The sequence below is a fragment of the Chiroxiphia lanceolata genome, chromosome 1 (genome assembly GCF_009829145.1).
Source record: "Chiroxiphia lanceolata isolate bChiLan1 chromosome 1, bChiLan1.pri, whole genome shotgun sequence".
NCBI classification, from domain to species: domain Eukaryota; kingdom Metazoa; phylum Chordata; class Aves; order Passeriformes; family Pipridae; genus Chiroxiphia; species Chiroxiphia lanceolata.
Window position 1 is genome coordinate 150,376,769 of NC_045637.1, and position 21,558 is coordinate 150,398,326.

The 21,558-nt window shown below is 40.0% G+C and overlaps 1 protein-coding gene across 10 annotated transcripts in view; it reads right to left on the reverse strand.

Moving 5' to 3' along the window:
* Positions 1-228: 228 nt before the first annotated feature.
* The window catches only part of LOC116783555 (sodium channel protein type 5 subunit alpha-like), a 216,769-nt gene continuing 195,439 nt past the window's right edge, over positions 229-21,558 (reverse strand). For all 10 annotated transcript variants that reach the window (XM_032681222.1, XM_032681214.1, XM_032681210.1 and 7 more), the window contains 6 exons: positions 16,644-16,925; positions 10,382-10,435; positions 8,970-9,107; positions 7,559-7,663; positions 6,811-7,081; positions 229-5,058 (listed from right to left, as the gene is read on the reverse strand). In XM_032681222.1, coding sequence (XP_032537113.1) covers positions 3,824-5,058; positions 6,811-7,081; positions 7,559-7,663; positions 8,970-9,107; positions 10,382-10,435; positions 16,644-16,925 — 2,085 coding nt within the window. In that variant the 3' untranslated portion in view covers positions 229-3,823. The remainder of the gene's footprint in view (positions 5,059-6,810; positions 7,082-7,558; positions 7,664-8,969; positions 9,108-10,381; positions 10,436-16,643; positions 16,926-21,558) is intronic.

Here is a 21,558-nt window from a genome sequence, read left to right on the forward strand (position 1 = left end):
CTAATTCATCTGACGTACCCAGAAATTTTCCATTGATTTCAACAAGCTCTGGATCAAGCCTTTAATGCCCTGCAGGTTGCCTTACAATGTAAGATGAACTGTATGTGTTTTCATCCTCAAGTCTTCTAACAAAAGTCATCATGAATTTCCCAAACAAATGTGTTGGAAAAGAGTCACAGAAATAATAACATAAATGTTGATAACATAAAAAAAAAAAGGCACAGAATGTATTTGTTATCCTTATTTATTTAATAAAGAAACATAATAAACTTGAATTTTTCCAGGTACAAACAACTTAATATGTCCTATGATATTGGCTGATATTTTCCTTGCTCTTTTTGTAGCTTGAGTGATTCATGTGGTTGCCTTTATTGAACGAATCAACAGAAAAGACTGGTAGCACTCACCATGCTTATAGACAGTGTGGGCCAACTATTGAGTTAGTGTCTTAAACTAAATCACTGCACTGGGAGGTTGTATCATGGCTGGATTTGGATTGGCATCTCCATTAATAAGGATCTACAAGTGAGGTTATATGACATTTTCTAGGGGAGTTCCGCAACCATACAAAGATTCCATTTCCTCTTCATCTCTAAAGAAATGCGCCACAAAACAATAGAAAACCCAATAGAAAACCAACCTTCCAGTTACAAAGGTTTTGAAAGTAATTTACAATTCAGTTTTAGAAAGTTGCACTGTAAACATCTAGAGTTAAGACCCATCTTTCAGACTTTTTTTGCATTACATTTTTTTTTTTCTTTTTTTTACAGGTTTTGGGTAAAAGACAGAACCATTTCTAATTGCATCAATACTATAGGGTCTCACAGCAATGACACTAAAATGTTCAACTCAAGGGTGAAATGACCAGAGGAAGAGCACTTCTCTAATATAATCAATGACCAGCTAATTGTCTCTTTACATCCCGTTCGTTACTGGGCCTGACTCTTAATAAGAACAGCAGTTGAATATTTTCTAATATAAGTCAAAAATAACAAAAATATTTTTAAAACAGCATGACCAACAACACACTTCTGAGTGCAGGCTGGCATTTTCCTTGGGTTTCAAACAGTTTACATTGTAAGTGAAAAAAAAAAATCACATGAGAAATTCTCCTTTTTCTTAGCATTTTTCCCTCTTTTTTTTTTTATTTTAAAGCTTTGAAAGGAAAATAATTTTACTAGTTGTCAGCCAATAAATGCTTGTTCAGCAAGTAATGAATGTACTATTTTCTAATTAAACAGTTTCATTATAGGCAGCAGCTTGTTGCTAATGATCAATAAATCCCATTGAGGAGAAAACATTTTAATCAGTAAGTCGTGTCCTCTGAGTGTCAGCCACTCTATAAACTCACAAGATACATGTATATGTATAGATATACGTATGTGTGTATATATATATATATGCATATAAATATAAAAATCGCATACTCTTTCTGGGTGATATGTACAGTCAGAATAACATTACAGCATAAATACACAGGGAATTTGTATAAAGTTTCTCTAATTTGAGAAGCCTTGAGCAATTCTGTTTTTGTCGGGGGAGGTTAGGGGTGGGGAGGGGGGAAAGAATAAAGAGAGTTTTCACTTCAAGGAACGAAGAGTAGTCCCCTTAAGTTAGAATCTAATTACATACAAGATTTAAAGGCAACAAAATGCCCAGAGGAACAGCCCTATGTTATACACCATAGACATGGGGTTAAAAGGGCAAGAGAGCATGATTATAATAATACTTATATAGTACGGTTCATTCCCTTATAGCACTTTGCAACCAGAAAGTCTTACAACACCCCTGTGAGGTAGGTAAGTATTATTATTCCCATTTTACAGATGGGTAAACTGAGGCACAGATAGGTTAAATTATTTGCCTAAAAATCATGTAGTAAGAATCAGGAATAGACCCCAGGAATCCTGATGGCAAATCCTCTGAATTAACCAATAGACCACTCTCAAGTGAATGCCTGAGACACCTCTCAATGAATGGAGAGAATATTATTAGCCCATATTTACACAGATACATTGTCATCCTTTTGACATGTTGTCTTACATATTCTGACTTGTTTAGAGGACAGATAACAATGGCCATAGATAAACTTGACTGTAACATGTTGTTTTAATTCTTGTTGCCAACCCCATGTGGTTTTTGACTCCTATACAACCTGGGATGTAACTAAATGTTAATGACAATACACCTTAAATACATTCTTGATATCTTTGCTTCTCCAAGGTGAAAAGCACAGTTACTCTTCCTTAAAGTGCAATGGCTCATTACAGAAATCTCAAGATTTTCCATGAAGTCCAACCAAACCCAAGTACAATCAATCTGAAAGTGAAAAAGAAAGAACTTGTCTGTAATGATGGACTTGTCTCTATATTCCATAAATAATTTCTCACATTCTATTGAGGCTGAAAGATTAATCATAAATAATAATCTATGTTAGCACGTAAAACCTCTAATACTTTTCTACAGCCACACATCCACCTTTCACCCCATTGTCATTTCTTTGGCCTGAAGCTGAGGGACACATCAACTGTAAATATTACTTTGCCTACAGGAATGAGGATATATCTATTATCTAGCAGATTCTTTTTATTGGTTCCTGTATTTCTTGTCCTTCCCCAGAAATCTAACTGTACCATCTGAGAAAATGAAAGATGGACACTGAGTAAACAGGATTCAAAACCTCAAAATTTATGTACAGATCCAGAGGCAATTCCCCTCCCACCTTCTTGATCACACTGTCACAGCTGTTCTGTACGGCCCAGTTGGCATTGATTGATTATTATTAGTAGTAGTAGTATTTTTGTGAGCAATATTGATGCACAGAGATCCCAATAAGGCTGCTTAGCTCAGTGTTCCTGGGGAAAACATATCCTATCCCACTACCTTAACAGAAACTTTGCCAGCATAGATGGTGCTTTGGAGCACTACACACAAACGTGATGCGCTACTTCTATGGCGAGTTTGATTGCGGATTTCGAAGCAGAATCTTGAAACATACTAAAAAATTAGTGCTTTTATTAACAGTTTTACAAACAGGATCCATTACTGTCTAGTTTCCTGAAGGATAGAACAAGCCATTTCTCTCATTGTTTTGACATCATTTGCTGTTCTGGTTTTTTTTTGTGTGTTTCTGCTGACGTGCAGCTGCAAGTCCCAAGAGGGAGGGCTTAGTGTAATAAACAGTTTAAATGTTGCTAATTTGATACTTTTATTTGCAACAACTTTCCTCTTCAAGCGATGGGGATCCCACAAGTTCCTATTACCTTAACTCAGAGTTCATCATGAAGAGCATAAGGATCAATAATCTCCATGGAAAAAGAGACTTTTTTTTTTAAGTAAAAAAATATCAAATATAATAAATTTATGAAAGACCATTCACAACATATACAGTAAGTGTTACATTTTGCTACAGCAGCTGTGATATTTTTTTTTTTTCTTTTTAGAATGCAAGGTCATACATCGCCATAAGTAAACACACTAATATGAGTAAGACCTTAAATGAATTTATACAGCCAGGCTTTATCTGTGGATAGATATACACTGTGTTTACTGTTTTACAGTCTAGCCTATTCTTATTCACACCATTGATATAACAGCTATGACCCTGCAAAGATTCTTCCTGTGCATATATAAATATAAATATTGAACCAAGTCAAAAAGAGCAGGGTCAAAGGTTATATGACTTATTAGACTCCTGTAGTTAAGGGTAAAAACTCCATTGTTTCTTTTGCAACTAATTTTTAATAAGAAGGCTGCTTCAATCGTTGTGTAGTTACAGCATTACATTCTGTAAACAATATTTTAAAGCATTCTAAACAAACATTTAAACAATTGATTCCTTATCCTTGTCCGGGGAGAGAAGACAATCCATGGCCTCATCGCTTTTGCTCACGTCCGTTATCTTCAGCTGGAGGTTATCGCTCGTGCCCCTGGTGACGCTGTCGTAGGATGGAGGGAAAGAGGTGGAGGACAGAGTTTCAGATTTGTCTATTGGCCTGCCGTAGTTCTCGTTCATCATGAACGCAATAAGACCCTCCTTCTCGGGTGCATCGTCCTCGAGGATGCTGCTCTCCAAAGTTCTGTGCCGGTACAAGTAAGATGCCTGCTTCATGGAGCGCCGGAACAAATGTCTCCTGTAGGCCCTCTGGATGACAATGGCAGAGACCTCTTCTTGTTTCCGCCTGAGAGTTGTTGTAATCGGTTCGTAAGAGATCTTAGACGGATTCGCCGCCATGAACTTTTCTTCCATCTGTATTTTAAGGGCATCCATCTCTCCGGATTCTCCTAGCACCCTTTTCGTAAAAGCAAACAAAATATCCAAGCAATGGATCCTGTCTCCGCTGACCATGGGCAGGTCCATCGCTATGAGTTTGATTTTGTTTGGTTTCGCTATGCGCAAAGGTTCTGATAGCGCGTCTGCAAAGTCTGAAAGTGCAGAATACTCAATAAACTGAGTGGCTTCAGGGTCGAACTTCTCCCAGATTTCATAGAACATATCAAAATCATCCTCGCTTAGAGGCTCTGTACTTTCCTCAGTGGCTACACTGAAGTTCTCTAAAATAATGGCTATGTACATGTTTACAACAATGAGAAATGATATAATGATATATGTAACAAAGAATAAAATCCCTACAGCAGGGCTTCCACAGTTTCCCTTTGAACCATTTGCATTAGGAAGGTTTGGGTCACAATATGGTGGTCCAGTGTTTAAAATAGGGTTGAGAAGACTATCCCATCCAGCTGACGTTGTGATTTGGAAGAGACAGAGCATGCTGTTAGCGAAGGTTTGGAAGTTGAACATGTCATCAATCCCATGCTCCTTCTTAACATAGGCAAAGTTAGCCATGCCAAAAATGGCATAAATGAACATGACCAGAAAAAGCAAGAGGCCAATGTTGAACAGAGCAGGTAGGGACATCATTAAGGCAAACAGGAGAGTTCGAATTCCTTTGGCTCCCCGGATGAGTCTTAGGATCCGGCCAATCCGAGCCAAACGAATGACTCTGAAGAGTGTGGGAGAGAAGAAATATTTCTGGATGATGTCAGAAAGTACAGTGCCTTGAAAAGAAAAGAGACAAACAGCAAGTTAGTACATGGAAAATAATCTCAGGCTTCCCTTTAAAGCCATCAGTCAGGATTATTGAGAAAATAAATGAAAAGTTCCCCAGACTGGAAGGCCTACAATAAAGGGAATGGCATTGTTGGTGCTTTCATGCCTGTTTAATCCATACAGACTGTGTTGACACTATGAGCAAAGAGTGGTAGTGGCAGTTTCAGTAAGGAAAAGTTTTCCTGTTGGGGATGATAAACCAGGACCAACTCAGATAGGACACAAATAACTGCAGCTTTTGGCCATGACCCACCTGAGAAATTTATCCTGAGTGCAGATGGTCAGAATTTTTCTGACATGACCACATATTTGTCTGTAAAATATTAGTGAGTCAGCACTGAAGTGCTGGTGTGCTGGGCCTGTTTTTCTGAGCCATCACTGGAACAGTGCAGGTTTCTACTGTGCAACCACTTGGCTGGTTGGATGCTTATAAATTTTTTCAGTTTCCCTGATGGGCTGGGAGGGGATTAAGGTCTAAGATTGTACTAGCAAGGAGATGAGTTTGCATCCCTGTAACTAAACTCTTCCAGCAGAAACAGAACCCTTGGTGCAGACTGTCGGATGCCAACAGTCCCTGGCTGCACTGAGCTGTGCTGAGCTCATGTGTCCCACTGTGAGAGGGTTCCCTGGCATGGTCCAAGGCCTCTGACACTGAAATGACCTGTTTGATCACAGGCAGCACTAAGACACCTCTGGTTAATTGACTGCTATGGGCATACCCAGGGCACCTAGCATCAAGGTTCTAATGACAGCATGGCAGTAATGTTCCCTGGGTGACCCAAATCTGTGAAATCCAGGCCGTTCAAGGCCCCTTAAGCACAGGCTGCTCTCTGGGCACTGGAGATCTGCATTGGCACCTTGCAGTTCCCTGGTCCATTAGAGAGTGTTTAGTGCAAAAAGAGCATCAGTCAATGACAGGTCTCTGTTTTCCTAACATGACACTTTTTCATTTAACTCTTCCCCACTTCAAAATGGAAGCTTTCTTTTGGAAGAGCTGAATTTCTGAGCTCCTTTTGCTCACTGGATCAGTTGACCGTCTTCCCGTTGCTACTTTATTTCCAACTGTAATGAAAACAATTTTGGTAGGATTTCAAACTCACACTTGACCTGCACTTCTGTAGCACTTAATGTATGATCTGGGGTTGGGGCTGCAGAACAGCACAAAGCACAAACTAACAATAAAACTGTGCCTTTCTGTTTCATCCCTTGGATATATGAGGGTGTGGAGCTCTAGTGACAACAGGGCTGAGAACAGCCAGACTCACTGCACTGCTCGAACCTGCCCTGAAGGACTATTTCATACTGTTGTAAGAAAAAATAAATAGCAAAACAATAACAAATCCACACACGCCCTTTTTCACGTGGCTTTTTTACTTCCTCTCATCTTTGGCCGTTACACAGAACTGGTGTTAAGTGTATGTGGTGGCCCGTTCTGGACTGTGTTTTATCACCATGAACCAATAAGGGTGTTCAGGTATGATAATAAAGGTATGATAAACCTCATAATTTCGCTGATCACACCAGTTATTGTTTGGCAGTGCTATGTTAGATTAAAATTACATACTAAAAAAAGTGTCTTTAGGATTCAATTCTCTGAGTTGATAGAGTACATTACTGCACACAGCCTTTAACTTTGTCAATAGTTTTATGTCTCCCTTTTAACTTTGGAGTTTTGGGTGTGAAAATCCAGGGTCACCTACCTACGATGGACAGAATCACAACCACAAAGTCAAATATGTTCCAGCCGTTGGTGAAGTAGTAGTGTCGCAGAGCCAGCATTTTGAAGATGCACTCCCCAGTGAAGATGGCAACAAAAAGCATGTTGATTTTATGGAGGATGTTGACTTTTTCTTGACTTTGGTCATCCGTTTCCACCATCATGGTAACCATGTTAAGGCAGATGAGAATCATGATGGAGACATCAAAGGCTTGTTTTGAGACGACATCAAAAATAAAACCTTGGTATTTGTTCTGGGGGAAAGGAGAGGGTTTAGTTAGGAAAATTGAACTGCGCCAAAATGACGACATAATTGTCTCTTAATTGATCAGAAAGTAGAGGAAAACAGGCAATATACACTGCTTCTGGTGAGAACTTCATAAACTTAAAGATGGTGATGAATGGTTTTATGATAGAGTTTTCAAATCCATTTACTCCTAATGCTTCTTGAAACTACTGAAAACAAGACACTGGACTGTGGCAGGTGGCCACTGGAATAAGTAAATGGCATATGTAAATTGGAATTTTAGTAAATGCTGCAGAACAGTGGGAATTTTGTACCACAGGTCAATGAACATGCAAATATCATCCAAAATCAAAACATATAATTACAAAATGCCTTTCATCTGGGAGCAATAAACCTTCCTATACTGGAAAGTTGAATTGCATTTATTCTACTAAAAAAACATTCAGCTATTATACAAAGTTCAACTGAATTATGCTATTCTTACCAGTGGCCTTGGGATTGGCTTTTGAGGTTTCTTAGATCCCAGCTTTTTCATTGCATTGTAATACTTTTTCTGTTCTTCTGTCATAAAAATGTCCTGGCCACCTAAGTATAGGGTGAGAACAACACCATTACTTTTGACGACGAGAACTCTACCGACCCACTCCAAAGTTCAAGGCTGCATACTCTCCCATTTCATTTTCCTTTTAATGTAGCTTTCCTCAAAATATCTAAGAAGGTGAGCTGGTTTTGTCTGGGATAGAGTTAATTTTCTGCACAGTAACCAGGATGGGGCTACGCTTGTTTGGTGCCTAAAACAGTGTTGATAACACAGGGGTGTTTTTGTTGCTGAGCAGGGCTCACACAGTTTCTCAAGGCCTTTTCTGCTTCTCTCTCACCACCCTACTCATGAATAGGCTGGGGGTGCACAAGGAACTGGGAGCTGACACAGCTGGGACAGCTGAGCCCAACAGACCAAAGGGATATTCCATACTGTGTGGCACCATGCTCAGTATACAAAGCTGGGGGAAGAAGACGGGCAAAGGGGGCATTCGGAATGATGGCCTTTGTCTTCCCAAGCCTCCATTATGTGTGATGGAGCCCTGCTTTCCCTGGGGATAGCTGAACACCTGCCTACCCATGGGAACTGGTGGATTGTTTTGCTTTGCTTGTGTGTGGCTTTTGCTTTCCCTAACAAACAATCTTTATCTCAACTCCGGGGTTTCATCTTCCGATTCTCTCCCCCACACTGCCATGGTAGCAGCGAGTGGGCAGGTGAGAGGTTTGGTTGCTGGCTGGGGTTAAATCACAATATGATGGGTTTGTTGAGATGCAGTGCTGGGAGCTGCTCATCACATGGATGTGAGAGCAGTGCAGGCAATGATGGAGGAGCAGGACTCAGGTTCTGTCAGCACTCAAGGTAGGTCCAGGGTAAGAGGAGGAAACAGAAGAACCTCACCCCTGTGTTTAGAGCCTATCAAGCAGTGAGAAACACAACTCCCAGGCCAGGTTGCTCCTCCCCGGCCCTTGCTGGGTACCTTCGGGTAGGTAATTGGTTGAGGAGAGCAGGATGGACTTCTTGGAGGGACGATGGTATTTGTGCACAGGGGACACCACAACAGTCTGTGCCTCTGTGTCAAAGTTTGTGCCAGAGATCCCCTCTGCCTGAAGCTGCCCTACTGCTTTCTGTGGGGGAATATAATCCCCCAGCCTATATTTTCAGGATGCTCATGCTATGGGGACATTAGGGACTGCTACAGCTGTGCCTTTGTAAAAATCCTGTAAGGTGGTTTTTGCAGTTGCTCTGCCACTGCTAATCTTGAGGCTACTGTGGCAAAGCCATTGCTGATAAATCTATTCCTTGACCTGGTCTCTGCAGCAATCACAAGATGATATGTAGCATATGCAGTACTTATCTTTTTCTTTTGTTGGTTAAAATTGTCAATGATGACACCAATGAAGAGGTTCAATGTGAAGAAAGACCCAAAGATGATGAAAATCACAAAGTACAGGTACATGTATAAATTACATTCCCATTCAGGCTGTTCCTCGTACTGCAAAGGGAGAAGGGAAAATGTGAAAATTACACCATCTCTGCACACATCAAAATACTGATGCAGTTAAATGAGAACTGTCCAAAAGCAATAAAAATTATAAAACGTGAAAAGAATGGTGTCACTCCCATGAACAGAGTCAGCTCTCCTCGGTCTCTGAAGTTTACTTTTGGCATCTGCACTGCCATGGTCATTTCAGCAATGTTTGACAAGACTGTCACAGTGATCACACTCCAGAAAGTGCAAGGTCAGAATAAATCCTCTAAAATGTTCTCAGTTAGAACCCAGAAGGGGAAAAGAATCAATTTTCTGATTATTCTAAAACTTATATGGTCTAATGGAACTTATAAAAAACAGAACTGTGATCCAGTATAATTAAATGCTACTGAAAAAACCTGTATTTATAAGTACGATTTTTTTTTTTTAATGAAGGGTGGAATTGAATAAGATCTTTTGCTGAATAACTGAGCAACACAGGCCAATAACCTCAAGTCATCTCTACATTTGACAACAGTGCTCAGATTTGCCCCATCAGCAACAGGTATGCAAACAAGGTGCCAGGAACTTGCATTCCCGAAATGCTGTATTTTCTCAAAGGTAACCCATGAGTTTCATTCAGCATTAGGGAGGATACACATGTGTACATGTAGCACCAGAATAAATAAACATCCTGAGCTATGTTCTGCAAAGGTACTTTTCTGCTTCTGTGATGCCACAAGGTGTTCCCACCCCTTATTCCTCCATTTAAGGCTTGACTCCCTATTACTGAATTCAGCCTTGTCAAATTCCCAGTACCAGACAGCTCTCTCAAAAATTAACAGCAAGTGTAAACTTGTTCCTTTAATATTATTAATAGAGGAAAAGGAGTCAGTAAGTCCTTCATAAAAACAAACAAGCATATGTGATATAGCAAAGAAAATGCATTTTTTTTAAGGAAACCTGACAGCTGTAGAGGATGCAGGTAAGAGCTGGGCAGTCACCAGCACCTAGAGCTCCAGCACATCTCAAGCCAGAGTTTAAAGCTCACACCAGCCTCTTGCCTTACCAGAAGTCCCTCCATGCTCCTTCAGTGTAGAGCTGCATTTGTTTTAATCTCAAGGTTGTGATGCTTCAGTAGCAGCTGCAAAAAGTGAAGGTCTGCAACTGTCCCAGTCAGAATAATATTGGGACTGGCAACCTATATGTAATTTTTTTGTTGTGTTTATTGTTAAGCATCTTGAGCGCTGCAAAAGTCAATGGAAAAGGAAAAGATTAATTTCCATGTAGGGACTTACCTCTCGTGAATCCACTGCTGCATACATAATATCCATCCAGCCTTTAAATGTGGCCTGAAAAAAACCCACATTATATATAAGCAAATTAAATAAGTACATCTTGAAATTAGAACATCATCTCTGTGCTGAACTTTCAAAATGCAATGTTGAGCATGTTCTTCACAATTAATGGACTGCCTGCCTTTTAAAGCAATACATATCCATGAGTTTATGTTCATTTTGATATTAAAATCATTCCAGAATGTTTTTCTCCTGGATTTTCCCATTTGTGTTTCCTGATTTTCTATACTTGTAGGGATAAGATAGAGGGCTTTAAAAGAGAATTTAAGAAGGAGAGAAAACATGGCAATTAAATCTTTGGAAGTTTTCACCTTAAGAATTTCGAGTAATGAAGAGATAACAGCTGCACATAAAACAAAGAGTGTTGTCCTGCACAAGTTTGGTCCAGGTGAGATGGATCCCATGCATATTGCTTGCTCATACTGACAACTGTGTTGTAGGATCCCACTGAAGCTTGGACTCTGCCCTCTTTTAAACCAGGACAAGTCAAGACAGTGGTAAAGCCCAGGGAGTTGCACAAATCACAGCTGATTTGAAAGGAGTAAAGGCAATCAATACTTGCTGTGAGCCCGGCCCTGAAAACTCAATCTGCTTTACTGGTCAGACTTTATTTTTCTTAAATCAAGAAGGATTCCACAGAAGTCAGTGTCTCTTACTCGAACCTTCAATGGAGAAAGAGCAGGGACAGAAATCTCAGGAGAAACACATGGAAGTGATTTTTACTATTCTGTAGCAAAACCATGACTCTTAGATCTCAATATAGGCCTCTTATTGGACATAGCCTGATGCCAAACACACTTGGCATTAGGTCTGACTCTGGCCTAAGCCCCATTACCTTCATATTAGTTCTCTAGGGTCATTTCTCATTTGACTTCTGACCCATTTAGACTCACCCTGAATCTAAATCAGTGTGAGTAGATAATGAGGCATTTTTCATTTAATCAGATTTACACTAGCATGCATGAAAGCTACTGACACATAGGTTGAATTTTCTCTTGTTGTGTGGGCACGCAATTCCAGATAAGGCTAATAGGAATTTGGCCAGAGGTTCCAGGAGAAAACCCAGGCAGCTGTACTGAGGCACATCCAGTGATTTTAGAAATGCTCCACTATACACTCTCTCTTATTAGAATTAAGTCCTGGAGTAATGATGTCTTCTCAGTTTCTTCTGAATGTTACTGAGCCAAAGGAAATGTTGTACAGAGGTCAATCATATTTCTCATGAGAGTATATATAAAACAATATTTGAAAGGTTGCACATTTTTATCTACTGGTTGAAAGAGATTAATGCACTCTCTCAGACGAGAATCCTTTGGAAAATCTCTTCCATGGTACCATGTGTTAAAAACCACTTTAGGTGAAAAGTATTTACAGGAACGATCAGCAGTTTTATTAAAACAAATAATTGAACCTGTCATGCTTATACACCTTATGTGTTCTAATATTTTCCTTTTTTGCCATTCTCCTTCTAATCTGATGAAAGGTTTTCTGGTGTCATTACAGTCGCTTACAGCTTTCAGCTCAAAGTGCCGTTCAGGAAGGGTGGACAGGATGAAACAAGAAATCCTTTCCCTGTGGCACAAAATTATATGATCTTAGCCTGTACTTTTCTCCCACTTGGGAGGAAATCTTTTCTCTTGAGTAGCTATTTACCCCTCATGTGTACCACAGACACGGGAGACTCTCCTGCAAGGCACAGTGGTTTGTAGTGATAACAGATGATGAAGTGATCTGACAAAAATAAATATTAAGGGAATGAAGTGCTGTGATTTTCTATTTTCCCCAGTTGTCCAACAGTAAGAGAATTAAAAATCCACAGGGTTTCTGGAAAGCTTCCCTAGACACTTCATCTGCAGAGGGTAAAAGATACTGAGAATGAAAGAAATATAACACTGAGAAAAGAAATTATTTATCTGGAATTAGTAACCACTTACGCTCTGGATAAGGAAGTGACAAAATCTTCATGGAGTGTTTGTGATATTATCCTGCCTGGAAGCTATCCAGAGAAACACCATTTTCTACTGAAACTGTCATGTGATGAGATTATCTACCGATAAACTCGTCTTGGGATGGGATTACATTTTGTTATTTGACTGGTGGTTAGAGCTGCAATGCAGTAAATTAGTGGAGAGGAGGATAGGTGGATGGCACTGGCTGCCCTGAAATCAAATGGTGCCTTAAAATAAAGCAAGCCCTTAAATCTGTAAACTTTTGGGGGTTTGGTCTTCTTTTTCTTTTTTTTTTCTTTGTTTTTTTTTTTTTTTTTTTTTTTTTTTTTTTTTTTTTTTTTTTCTTTTTCTTTTTTCTTTTTCTTTTTCTTTTTCTTTTTTTCTTTTTTTTTTTTTCTTTTTTTTTCTTTTTTCTTTTCTTTTCCTTTTTTTTCTTTTTCTTTTTCTTTTCCTTTTTTTTTTCCTTTTTCTTTTCTTTTTCTTTTTCTTTTTTTCCTTTTCCTTTTTTTTTTTTTTTTTTCTTTTCCTTTTCCTCTTTTTCTTTTTCTCTTTCTTTTCTCCCTTTCTTTTCCTTCTCCTTCTTCTTCTTTGTAGGTTTGCATCCACTGTGAAAGTAAAATCAAGCATTGCAGTTTACAGAAGTGCAAGACATTCTGTAACTCAGTAACTTTAGACACACGTCGCTGTCTCATGACCATTTTGTACCTGATTTATGAGCACAGTCATGACTTCCAACCGGGCAGGAGGGATTGCTTTAACTCTACAGCTCCTGCTTGCTGTGCTAGTCTGTGAGTGCTCTTATTTTTCATTCCTTATCTGGAGTCCCAAAGTGACAAAGAGTTGTAGGACATATTCGATGGAAGTCCATTCTACCTAAGGAGAACTTTTCCAGGAAAGCCTGATGCTACGTGAAAGTCCACTTGTTTCCTTGGTGTTCTTCAATAGATGGTTGAAATTTCAAAATCCACTGCAAAAAAATATGTGGAGGTGATCACAGAGTAGAAGGGAAGGATTCTGCAAGGGAAATGTAAAACTCCTACTGGAAATTTTAAGATATTTCTTTGTTCAGCTCAAATATAGATTTATAAAACATAGAAGCTGTGATCCTCTAAGCAAATCTGGGAATACAGAAAAGCTACTACTGAAGGACTGAGTTGCAGCAATAATTTTTTCCTGATAGATTAGTGTTTTAAGAGTGTTAAACCTCCAGAAAAGTGAATCATCCTTCTTGCAAGTTAAAAACTTGTGATAACAAAGATCTTTTCTTCCCCATGAATGAGGCATTTTTGTTGCTTGCAGAGTGAGTGGAGGCTATCTCTTACTTTAGCAACCTGTTGTGAGAGCCTGGTTGTTAGTTGGAGAAGCTTGAAACTTGACTTCACATGAATGTTTTCTCAGACTCATTAATTCAAAGTGGCATGTTCAGAAAAACATGATGGACCCCAAACAAGGTAAGAAAAGAGTAGAAGACATATGTGGCAAATGTTATATGCTTTTCAACTACATTGTCAGAAGCTATGCCTCTGGATAGCAATATCTCTTAAAGTTTCCATAATAGCAACTTCTCATTTTTTTCGAGTACACTGAGGAAGCGAAGACAGAACATTAGGCAGACAAGTTTGTTTTACGTGTTTCCAGTTGGATTTTCAGTCACATTCAGGCATCCAAAGGAAGATCAGAGTCACTTAGAGTGTGCTGCAGCAGCTGAAAATGTCAACAGTCAAAAGACAAGTCCCACTTAAACGCTCGTATTTTGGATCCCGTAACCAAAACACTTATCTCCTCACTGCTACGCTCTGCCCCAGTGTGCAAAGAGACACACAGATGTGTCTGTCTCTTCAGGAGAGCCGAGCTGTTAGCTGATCCCCTGCATTTCCCACGGTGGTTTGCTCATGAAATGTGACCCCATATGAAGGACATTTGGCAAGGAGCACCTGTAACCGATATTCCTTGGCGGGAGTCTGACAAAGGAGATCCAGATGTTTGGACCCCTCTTCTGCGGGTGTCACCTTTACACTTTATTGCCTAAGACTGTCATTAGCAGCAAACATAAGAGCTCCAGGTGCAGGATTAAAGTTAAACCCTATCCCCCAGTGGCATCTGACTCCTGCCCTTCCTCCTGGAAGAGGGAACCGGCACCTGCCATAGAAGCTGAGTGAGGTTTAGGACTCCCTTGATTCCTGCTATGATCAGTTTGTCCAACCTACCAGGTCCTATTCTTATGACATTCCTTTTGTACTTCTAGAAAATCTACTTCTGTCCTACCCAATGCAGGTTTGGAAGAAACCTGAAGAGTCATCAAGTCCATTTTCAGTTGGAAAAGAGCAGTACTAGACTGTCCCTTCAAACGTGTGTTGAGATCCACCTTATATCCAGTTATGTTTCTTCTGCCATCACTGATCCCAACAGAAGTGACTGGAGAAGATTGCTTCAGGATACTCCTTAGGCAGTGTCAGTTTATGAAAAGTTAAAGATTTTCAGAAACTTGGAGCTTGAGTCTTACAAAAGAAATGGTGAAGGAATAACTACTACTTTGATGGAGTTTTTTCACAAAAAAAACCATATGCATTTGTTATGCTGTCATAGAGGAACTAAGAAGCTTCAGGTAAGAAAAACATTTTAAACCTGGAAATTCCTGCTCATCTAGATTGGATGTTTAAATAAAAGACAAAGAAAAAACTATATAGAACAGAAAATCTAATTAAAGACGTTCAAAATGAATTAATCTACCCTGCACGGCTGGGCTGAATATCATAATTACATGCAAAAGATAAAAGCTCTTGCTCTCAGCAAGTTTATCTTTATGTCATGGAAAGAACCAAAAGTGGTTGTGCCCATTCTGACGTTTCTGCTTTCCAGAGGGTATGAAAGCAAAGGCTCGATGGATAGTGGTCAGATGATCTTGAACTCAAGTGTTTGTGTACCAGGAATAGCACATATAAGGACAAGCATTTCTACAAGAAAGGGAAACTGTTTCATGTAGCTGTTTCACACATCTATGTCAGAGAAAAACAGATCTGGGAAAAGCAAATTTGCTTCATGGGAAGGAGGAGGGCTGGCAGATCCAATGGGGACCTGTGTGTGGCTCATGACCTTTTGGAAGGGCAGGAGGGGGCCCAGGGCAATACCCTACCACACTGGAAAGGATGGATTCTGTATGTGACAACTGAATTGAGCTCCCAGCAAGCAATTTTTTATCCCAGAATCGAGGAATGCCATCACAGGTGTTTCGAGAAAGTAACCTCCCTGTCCAGGGATGTAGCGAGGAGCTTGTTTAACTCCGTATACAAAAAATGCAAAACAGCAAACACTCCCAGTGCATATCCAGCCCTTGTCATCATTTGTCTTGAGAGCAAGTTAGGAACAATGGAAATAAGCATCATAACCACTACTTTACATGGAATTGAAACAGAAAGCAATTTGTCTAAAATGACTCAGCAGTCCAGCAGCAGAGCCTGGACAAGAAGATGGCTCTATCCATTAGGTTGTGCTGTGTTACAACTCAGTGAATCTCAGTGCATACAACTCATTTATCCATGTTTTACATTTGCTGCCTGAAAAAGGCTGTATAAGGCTGATCTGCCTTCACAGATCAAATATTGCCACTGTCTTCGAACCTCAACAATCTCTTCTCTGATATGCTCTTGCCACCTTTCCAGAGGGACCAAGCTGGGTGGAGTGTCAGAATTCTGACCACCACCACCACCAGGTTCCATACTGAGGTTCAGTCTGACTCATTATATTTAGCTGCTGGAAATGAAGTGAGAAACAGGAATGAGAGGCACCAGTTTCCTTCTTAAACATGGAAAATGAGCAGAGGTCTGTAAATTAAGATTAGGACTACGGCTTTATGCAATAACTTCAGCTGAGAAACTGAAGGCACAACTTCGTTTTTTTCCCAGCAGGACCTAGTGAAATCCCAGGTTGTTCAGGAAGGCCACTGCACTCCATCTGCACGAACAGTCCTTCCTGGACCAGGACTTTTTTTCTGGAGCTGAACTTTGCCCTGCATTACCATATTGCCAAAATGGTCTTTAATTAACCTCAATAGTCCGATCACCTCCCAGAGCACTATATTAGTGATGCAGTTGAAACTCAAATTAAAACCATTTGACTAATTTACCTGTCAGGAAAGGCAGTCTCCTGATGTGTAAGGATGAAAAACCCATAGAGGTTAAGCTCAACCTTTAAACTGATGCTTTCAATGAGAACAAGTAACATTTTTCCTATTAGTTTCTGGTGGTCACACTTACCACTTGTAGCAGTGCCAGGTACCCAGCACCAACATTATCGAAGTTAACTTTAACTTTTGTCCAGTAAAATGTGCCTGACACGTTATAGAGTATGCAGTCACTCATGTTGTTAATAATTTTAGAGTCTAAAGGCATATCTCCTTCTGTCTTATTAATGCACTTCCCAAACTTCCCAGCAAACAGGTTCACTCCCATGATGCTGAAGATGAGCCAGAAGATGAGGCAGACGAGCAGAACATTCATGATGGAAGGGATGGCTCCCACGAGGGCATTGACCACCACCTTGGGGGAAACAGAAAGGGAAAACAGAATTAATGTCAGCACTTGTATAGACACTCCGTTAACAAGTTGTTGTGTTTCACACATGACTACTTTTTAGCTTTTGTAATAGAAGAACTAATCTGTTGGCATCCCAGCCATGGGATGATATTTGTTCAAGAGGGATCTCTGAATTCAGGAGCAATCTGTGAAGTCATCTTGACCTCTCAGATCCTTCTGGATAATACACTTCAGTCAAACTATCATAATCAAAGAATTAATTGGAAAGGCTGGGGTGTATCACAGTGACTCAAAACAGAGAAAAAATACTTCTGAAATCTTCTACTCAACTCAGGCCTCTGTAGCCAGTGAGTTGTGAACTCTAGCTGTGACAAATTTTGCTTAATTAAATAATAACTGATTGAGACATACGGTAAGCCAGCTTCCCCTGTCTGATCAGTCTGCATGATTAGAAAAGTGAAATCATTCTAATTTAACAAAAAAATTCATTATTTTTTTCCTGTGTCATGTTGTAATGTTCCAACACACTAATCCAGGCAGGGCTGTAAAACCCCTGTGCAAAATCATGCATAAAAATGAAAAGCAAAAGGAGCCTTTAAGGGAACGACGGCACTAGGAATGGACACAATTCTAAAGCCAAGCAAAAGAAACAAAGGTCAGACAATCTACAGACCCTCTACAGCTGTCAGGATTAAATATAGCACTATAATGCCACTACATCAACACGGCAAGAGTCACATCATTTACTGTTTTGAGCATTAAGACATCTATGCATGTCACACCTTACATTAAAGAATCAGAGAATCTTAGAGTATCCTGAGTTGGAATGGTCCCACAAGGATCATCGAGTTCAACTCCTGGCCCTGCACAGGACAACCCTGAGAGTCACACCATGCAAGACATTTTCTGAGGGAAGAACACTGCCACAAACACTACCATTATCCTCTTCTATGCCAACAATGTTTCTCCATGTTCACAGCCTTTGGAGGCGCTGCCACTGCTGCCTCACAGCATTGGTGCTGACACCAGCCCTAAAACACGAATTTGTCTCCATCTCTGTTTCACATTTTGGAGATTAAAACCTGGTAGGGCAGCCACTCAGCCCTTCCTCTTCTCCATCTACATTTCTGAAACTGAGACAAAGGGATATTGATCCATAAAAATTAAATTTTATTCAGTTGTGAATCTGATTACGGAAAATGTCAGCTCTTCTTTTCTCTTGTGTTAGTGTCCAATTTTCTGACAAGCTAATAATGTAACATTCACTTCTCCATCATTTTTGCATTCCTGCAGAAGAAAAATACCCGGAGGAGTAAAATGGGTTTCATGCATGTGTGGCAGCAGCTTCATCTGCAGTATACAATACAACATTATGTAGATCTTCCAAAACTCGGATTTATATTTTGTGCATTTATGAATGAAGCTAATTTTCACACAGGAAAAGCTGTTTGACCAATTGTTTTGTTTTGTTTTTCTGTATAGGCCGATTCCTGATGACTTTTCTTGATTTTTTTTTTTTTTTACTAATTTTATCTTTCAGTTTTGGATGTCAATCAATTTCTAACTTCATCATTTTTAGACAAAATTTACTGTGTTAACCAAAATGCCAAATAATTTCCAAATCAAGGGCCTTGGCTCTTGTCAAAGTGCTTTCATTTGCTTCTCTGCACAGCAATATTTTTGTTCAATTTTAATCCATGCCAGCACAAAATTACTGCCCTACTGTTACATGTGCTACTGAATCCACTCCCCACACAAGCTCTGTGACAGCACACAGGCACCCAGGTTTTAGCAGTACAAGCCATGGCCATGCCCAGATCCTGCTTTTTTCCTTCTGCTGAATTATGTTCAATGGTTTGTAGATAACAAAACATGACATGAGGCTGGAGCAAATCCTGTAACACCTCTGGTAATGAATTATTAACGGGGGGTTTCATTCTTCTCTCACTGCTTCTGCTCTTACACCAGTGTGATGCCATTTGGTCTGCTGGAAGCACTCCTTGCTTTTCACTGAGCCAAGTGAGAGGACTTAAAGACCTGGATACATAAAGGCAAGTTATTACCACAAATTCACGTTAAAAGTTTAGCTGCAAACCTTGCCGTGGAAAGGGATGAATTTCTGCTGCACCTAGGAATAGCAACATATATACCAATGTACAAGAGAAGGTTTCATACCCTGGTTTCCATCAATACTTTTATAGGTGAAACAACCTTCCAGGTGACTTCTTTAGGGACAGCCTAGAAACTGAGCCACCCTCTGCCCTAACCCAGAGTGCAATCTATAGCCTGTGTCTGGTGTCCAGTTCTCCTGATCTCACAGGCCACCTCCTCAGCCAAAGCTGATTCGGATTTTAAACTCAGAAATAGACTTGCATGATGTGTTAATCCTCCCTTTGCTACAACAGAGCCCACCAGACTTCCCGCAGGAATTTTGGGCCCAGACTGTACCTCCTAGTGAAGCTTAGGCACAGCCTTTAAGAAGACATCTAATTTACAGAGTCATGATGCCAACTAATGGAGAAAAAAACTTATTATTAGATAATCTATTCCTGGTGTCCTTTGTGGTCAGTGTTAGAAGCAGGTGCTGTACGTTTAGGTAGAATTTGTTGAATTGGAGGCACTAATCATCTGCTGTTATCTTCACTTCGGGTAAGTTACCACTGCACATTGCTCTGGATAATTAAAAAATCAGAATTTCTTTGTGGCTGTCATGGGTCCTTCAGATTTCTAATCATGCTCATAGAGCTCCCTGCAGAGACTTTCCCATTTTTGATACCCCCTTTCCAGCAGTTTTGTGGAATTCCAGTACTGAAGCACTGTCCTCTCCCTCTGCCTGCTGGGTTATTTCTCTGTGTATTGGGGGATTCTAACAGTCACCTCTTTTATTGGACCTGCCCAAAAGCTCATGTACTGTTGAACAATCATCCTGATCCCCAGGCCCTTTTCTGTTGCTGTTTTCCAAGAAACATCCCCCAGAGTGACCTACATTCCTCCTCCCGAGGTAGACGATGCATGTGGTTTTATTAAAATGCATGTTGTACAATAGATCTGTTTTTCACTGTGATCCAGATCAGCCAGTATAATTCCCTTATCTGTAATATAAGTTACACTCATTTTGAGTGTTGTCAGCAAAGATTTTTATATTTTCCTCCAGATGCTGCTAAAGTCCAGATGAAGGACAGTTCTCATTCCAACTGATCCCTCACTCTGAGACAATCATCATCCAATTTACAGTGTCATCACTGGTTACAATTATTTTTCGAGATACATCACCCATTTAAAAAAAAATTGCTTTTCTTCGTACAAAGCTTGTATTTTCATCACAGTGTCCCATGGTATCAGATTCGTCTCTGAAATCTAAGGATTCGATAACAGCACAGTTACCATCATCAGCATAATTTGTAATCAAATCAAAGGACCATATCAGTTTTACAAGAACTATTCCCATGAAATCAAGCTAACTAGCATTAATTATGCTGTTTCTTTCCTGCATGTATCTTGTAGCAGTCTCACCATGACTTTGCCTAGTATCATTTTCACATTAAATGGTCCATCATCATCCCCCTTACCCTTTTAAAATACTGCAATAACCTCCCTTGCTGGGAAGTAGTTTGCAGGGAAGTGCCACCTCTGAAATAATTTCCTGATGGGCAACAAATGAGGGGACATGGGAGACTTCATGATTTGGGACAGGCAGACCTAAGCTACTTTATTCTGGGCTCATGTATAGAAAGCCTCAGTGTCCACAGCAACTTTCAGGTGGGATCCTGGTCTCTCTGGGGTCTTTTTTTGGGCACAGAGGGGCAGGATAGCACCGGTTCATCCTTATTTTGAAGACCTCTCATGGCATGGGAGCTGCTGAGACTTGAGTAAAACTTGCACAGGTCTCAGTCTGTTTGAAGACAGGGAGAGAACTGAAGCCTGATGGCAACAGATCCTCCTGGCCACCCAAGTGCTACTCTGTGCCTTTGCCTCAGGACCAATTGTTTCTAAAATTTAGACACAGCACCAGTGAAATAAGTCTCTTACTGCAGTATAAATGAGAACTTTCTAGCTCCTGTTCTAGCTATACAGAGATCTTTTAGTTAGTCAAGAAAAAGACATTATAATAGAGCAAACGATCATTATTTTCTTAGTGTCAGTGTTTGCTTCTCAACATTATCATTATTTAATCCATCACTGCGCTGGCAATTTTCCTGTGCATTTTGGAGCATATGAACTCCTAATAATGAAAGGTCTAACTGTCCCTAGTCTTGTTAAGAGTGGTTAGACAAACTGAAACTAAAATGATTTGCTTTTCCAATAGCACGTATTCTCAATTACATTTTATCATAGTTTACAAGCTAATTCACTGCCTCTGATAGCTCAGAATGACTGAAAATATTTCAGCAGCAGCAATGGTACAGGAAAGAAAAGGGGATATAGAGCCAGGGACCAGGGGGGCCTGCAAGAATGAGCATATTGGGAAGGAAACCTGCTGGGCTGGTGCATGTGTCATGTAAGATATCCACCAAGGCAGCCTCTTGCTATTTTCAGATAGAAATGAGAACTTTTTAATGTAATTTTTTTTTCCTATTTTACTCTCACTTTTTTGAGCCTTTGGGTTCGTCTTCCCACTGCTTTTCAGGTTTGAATC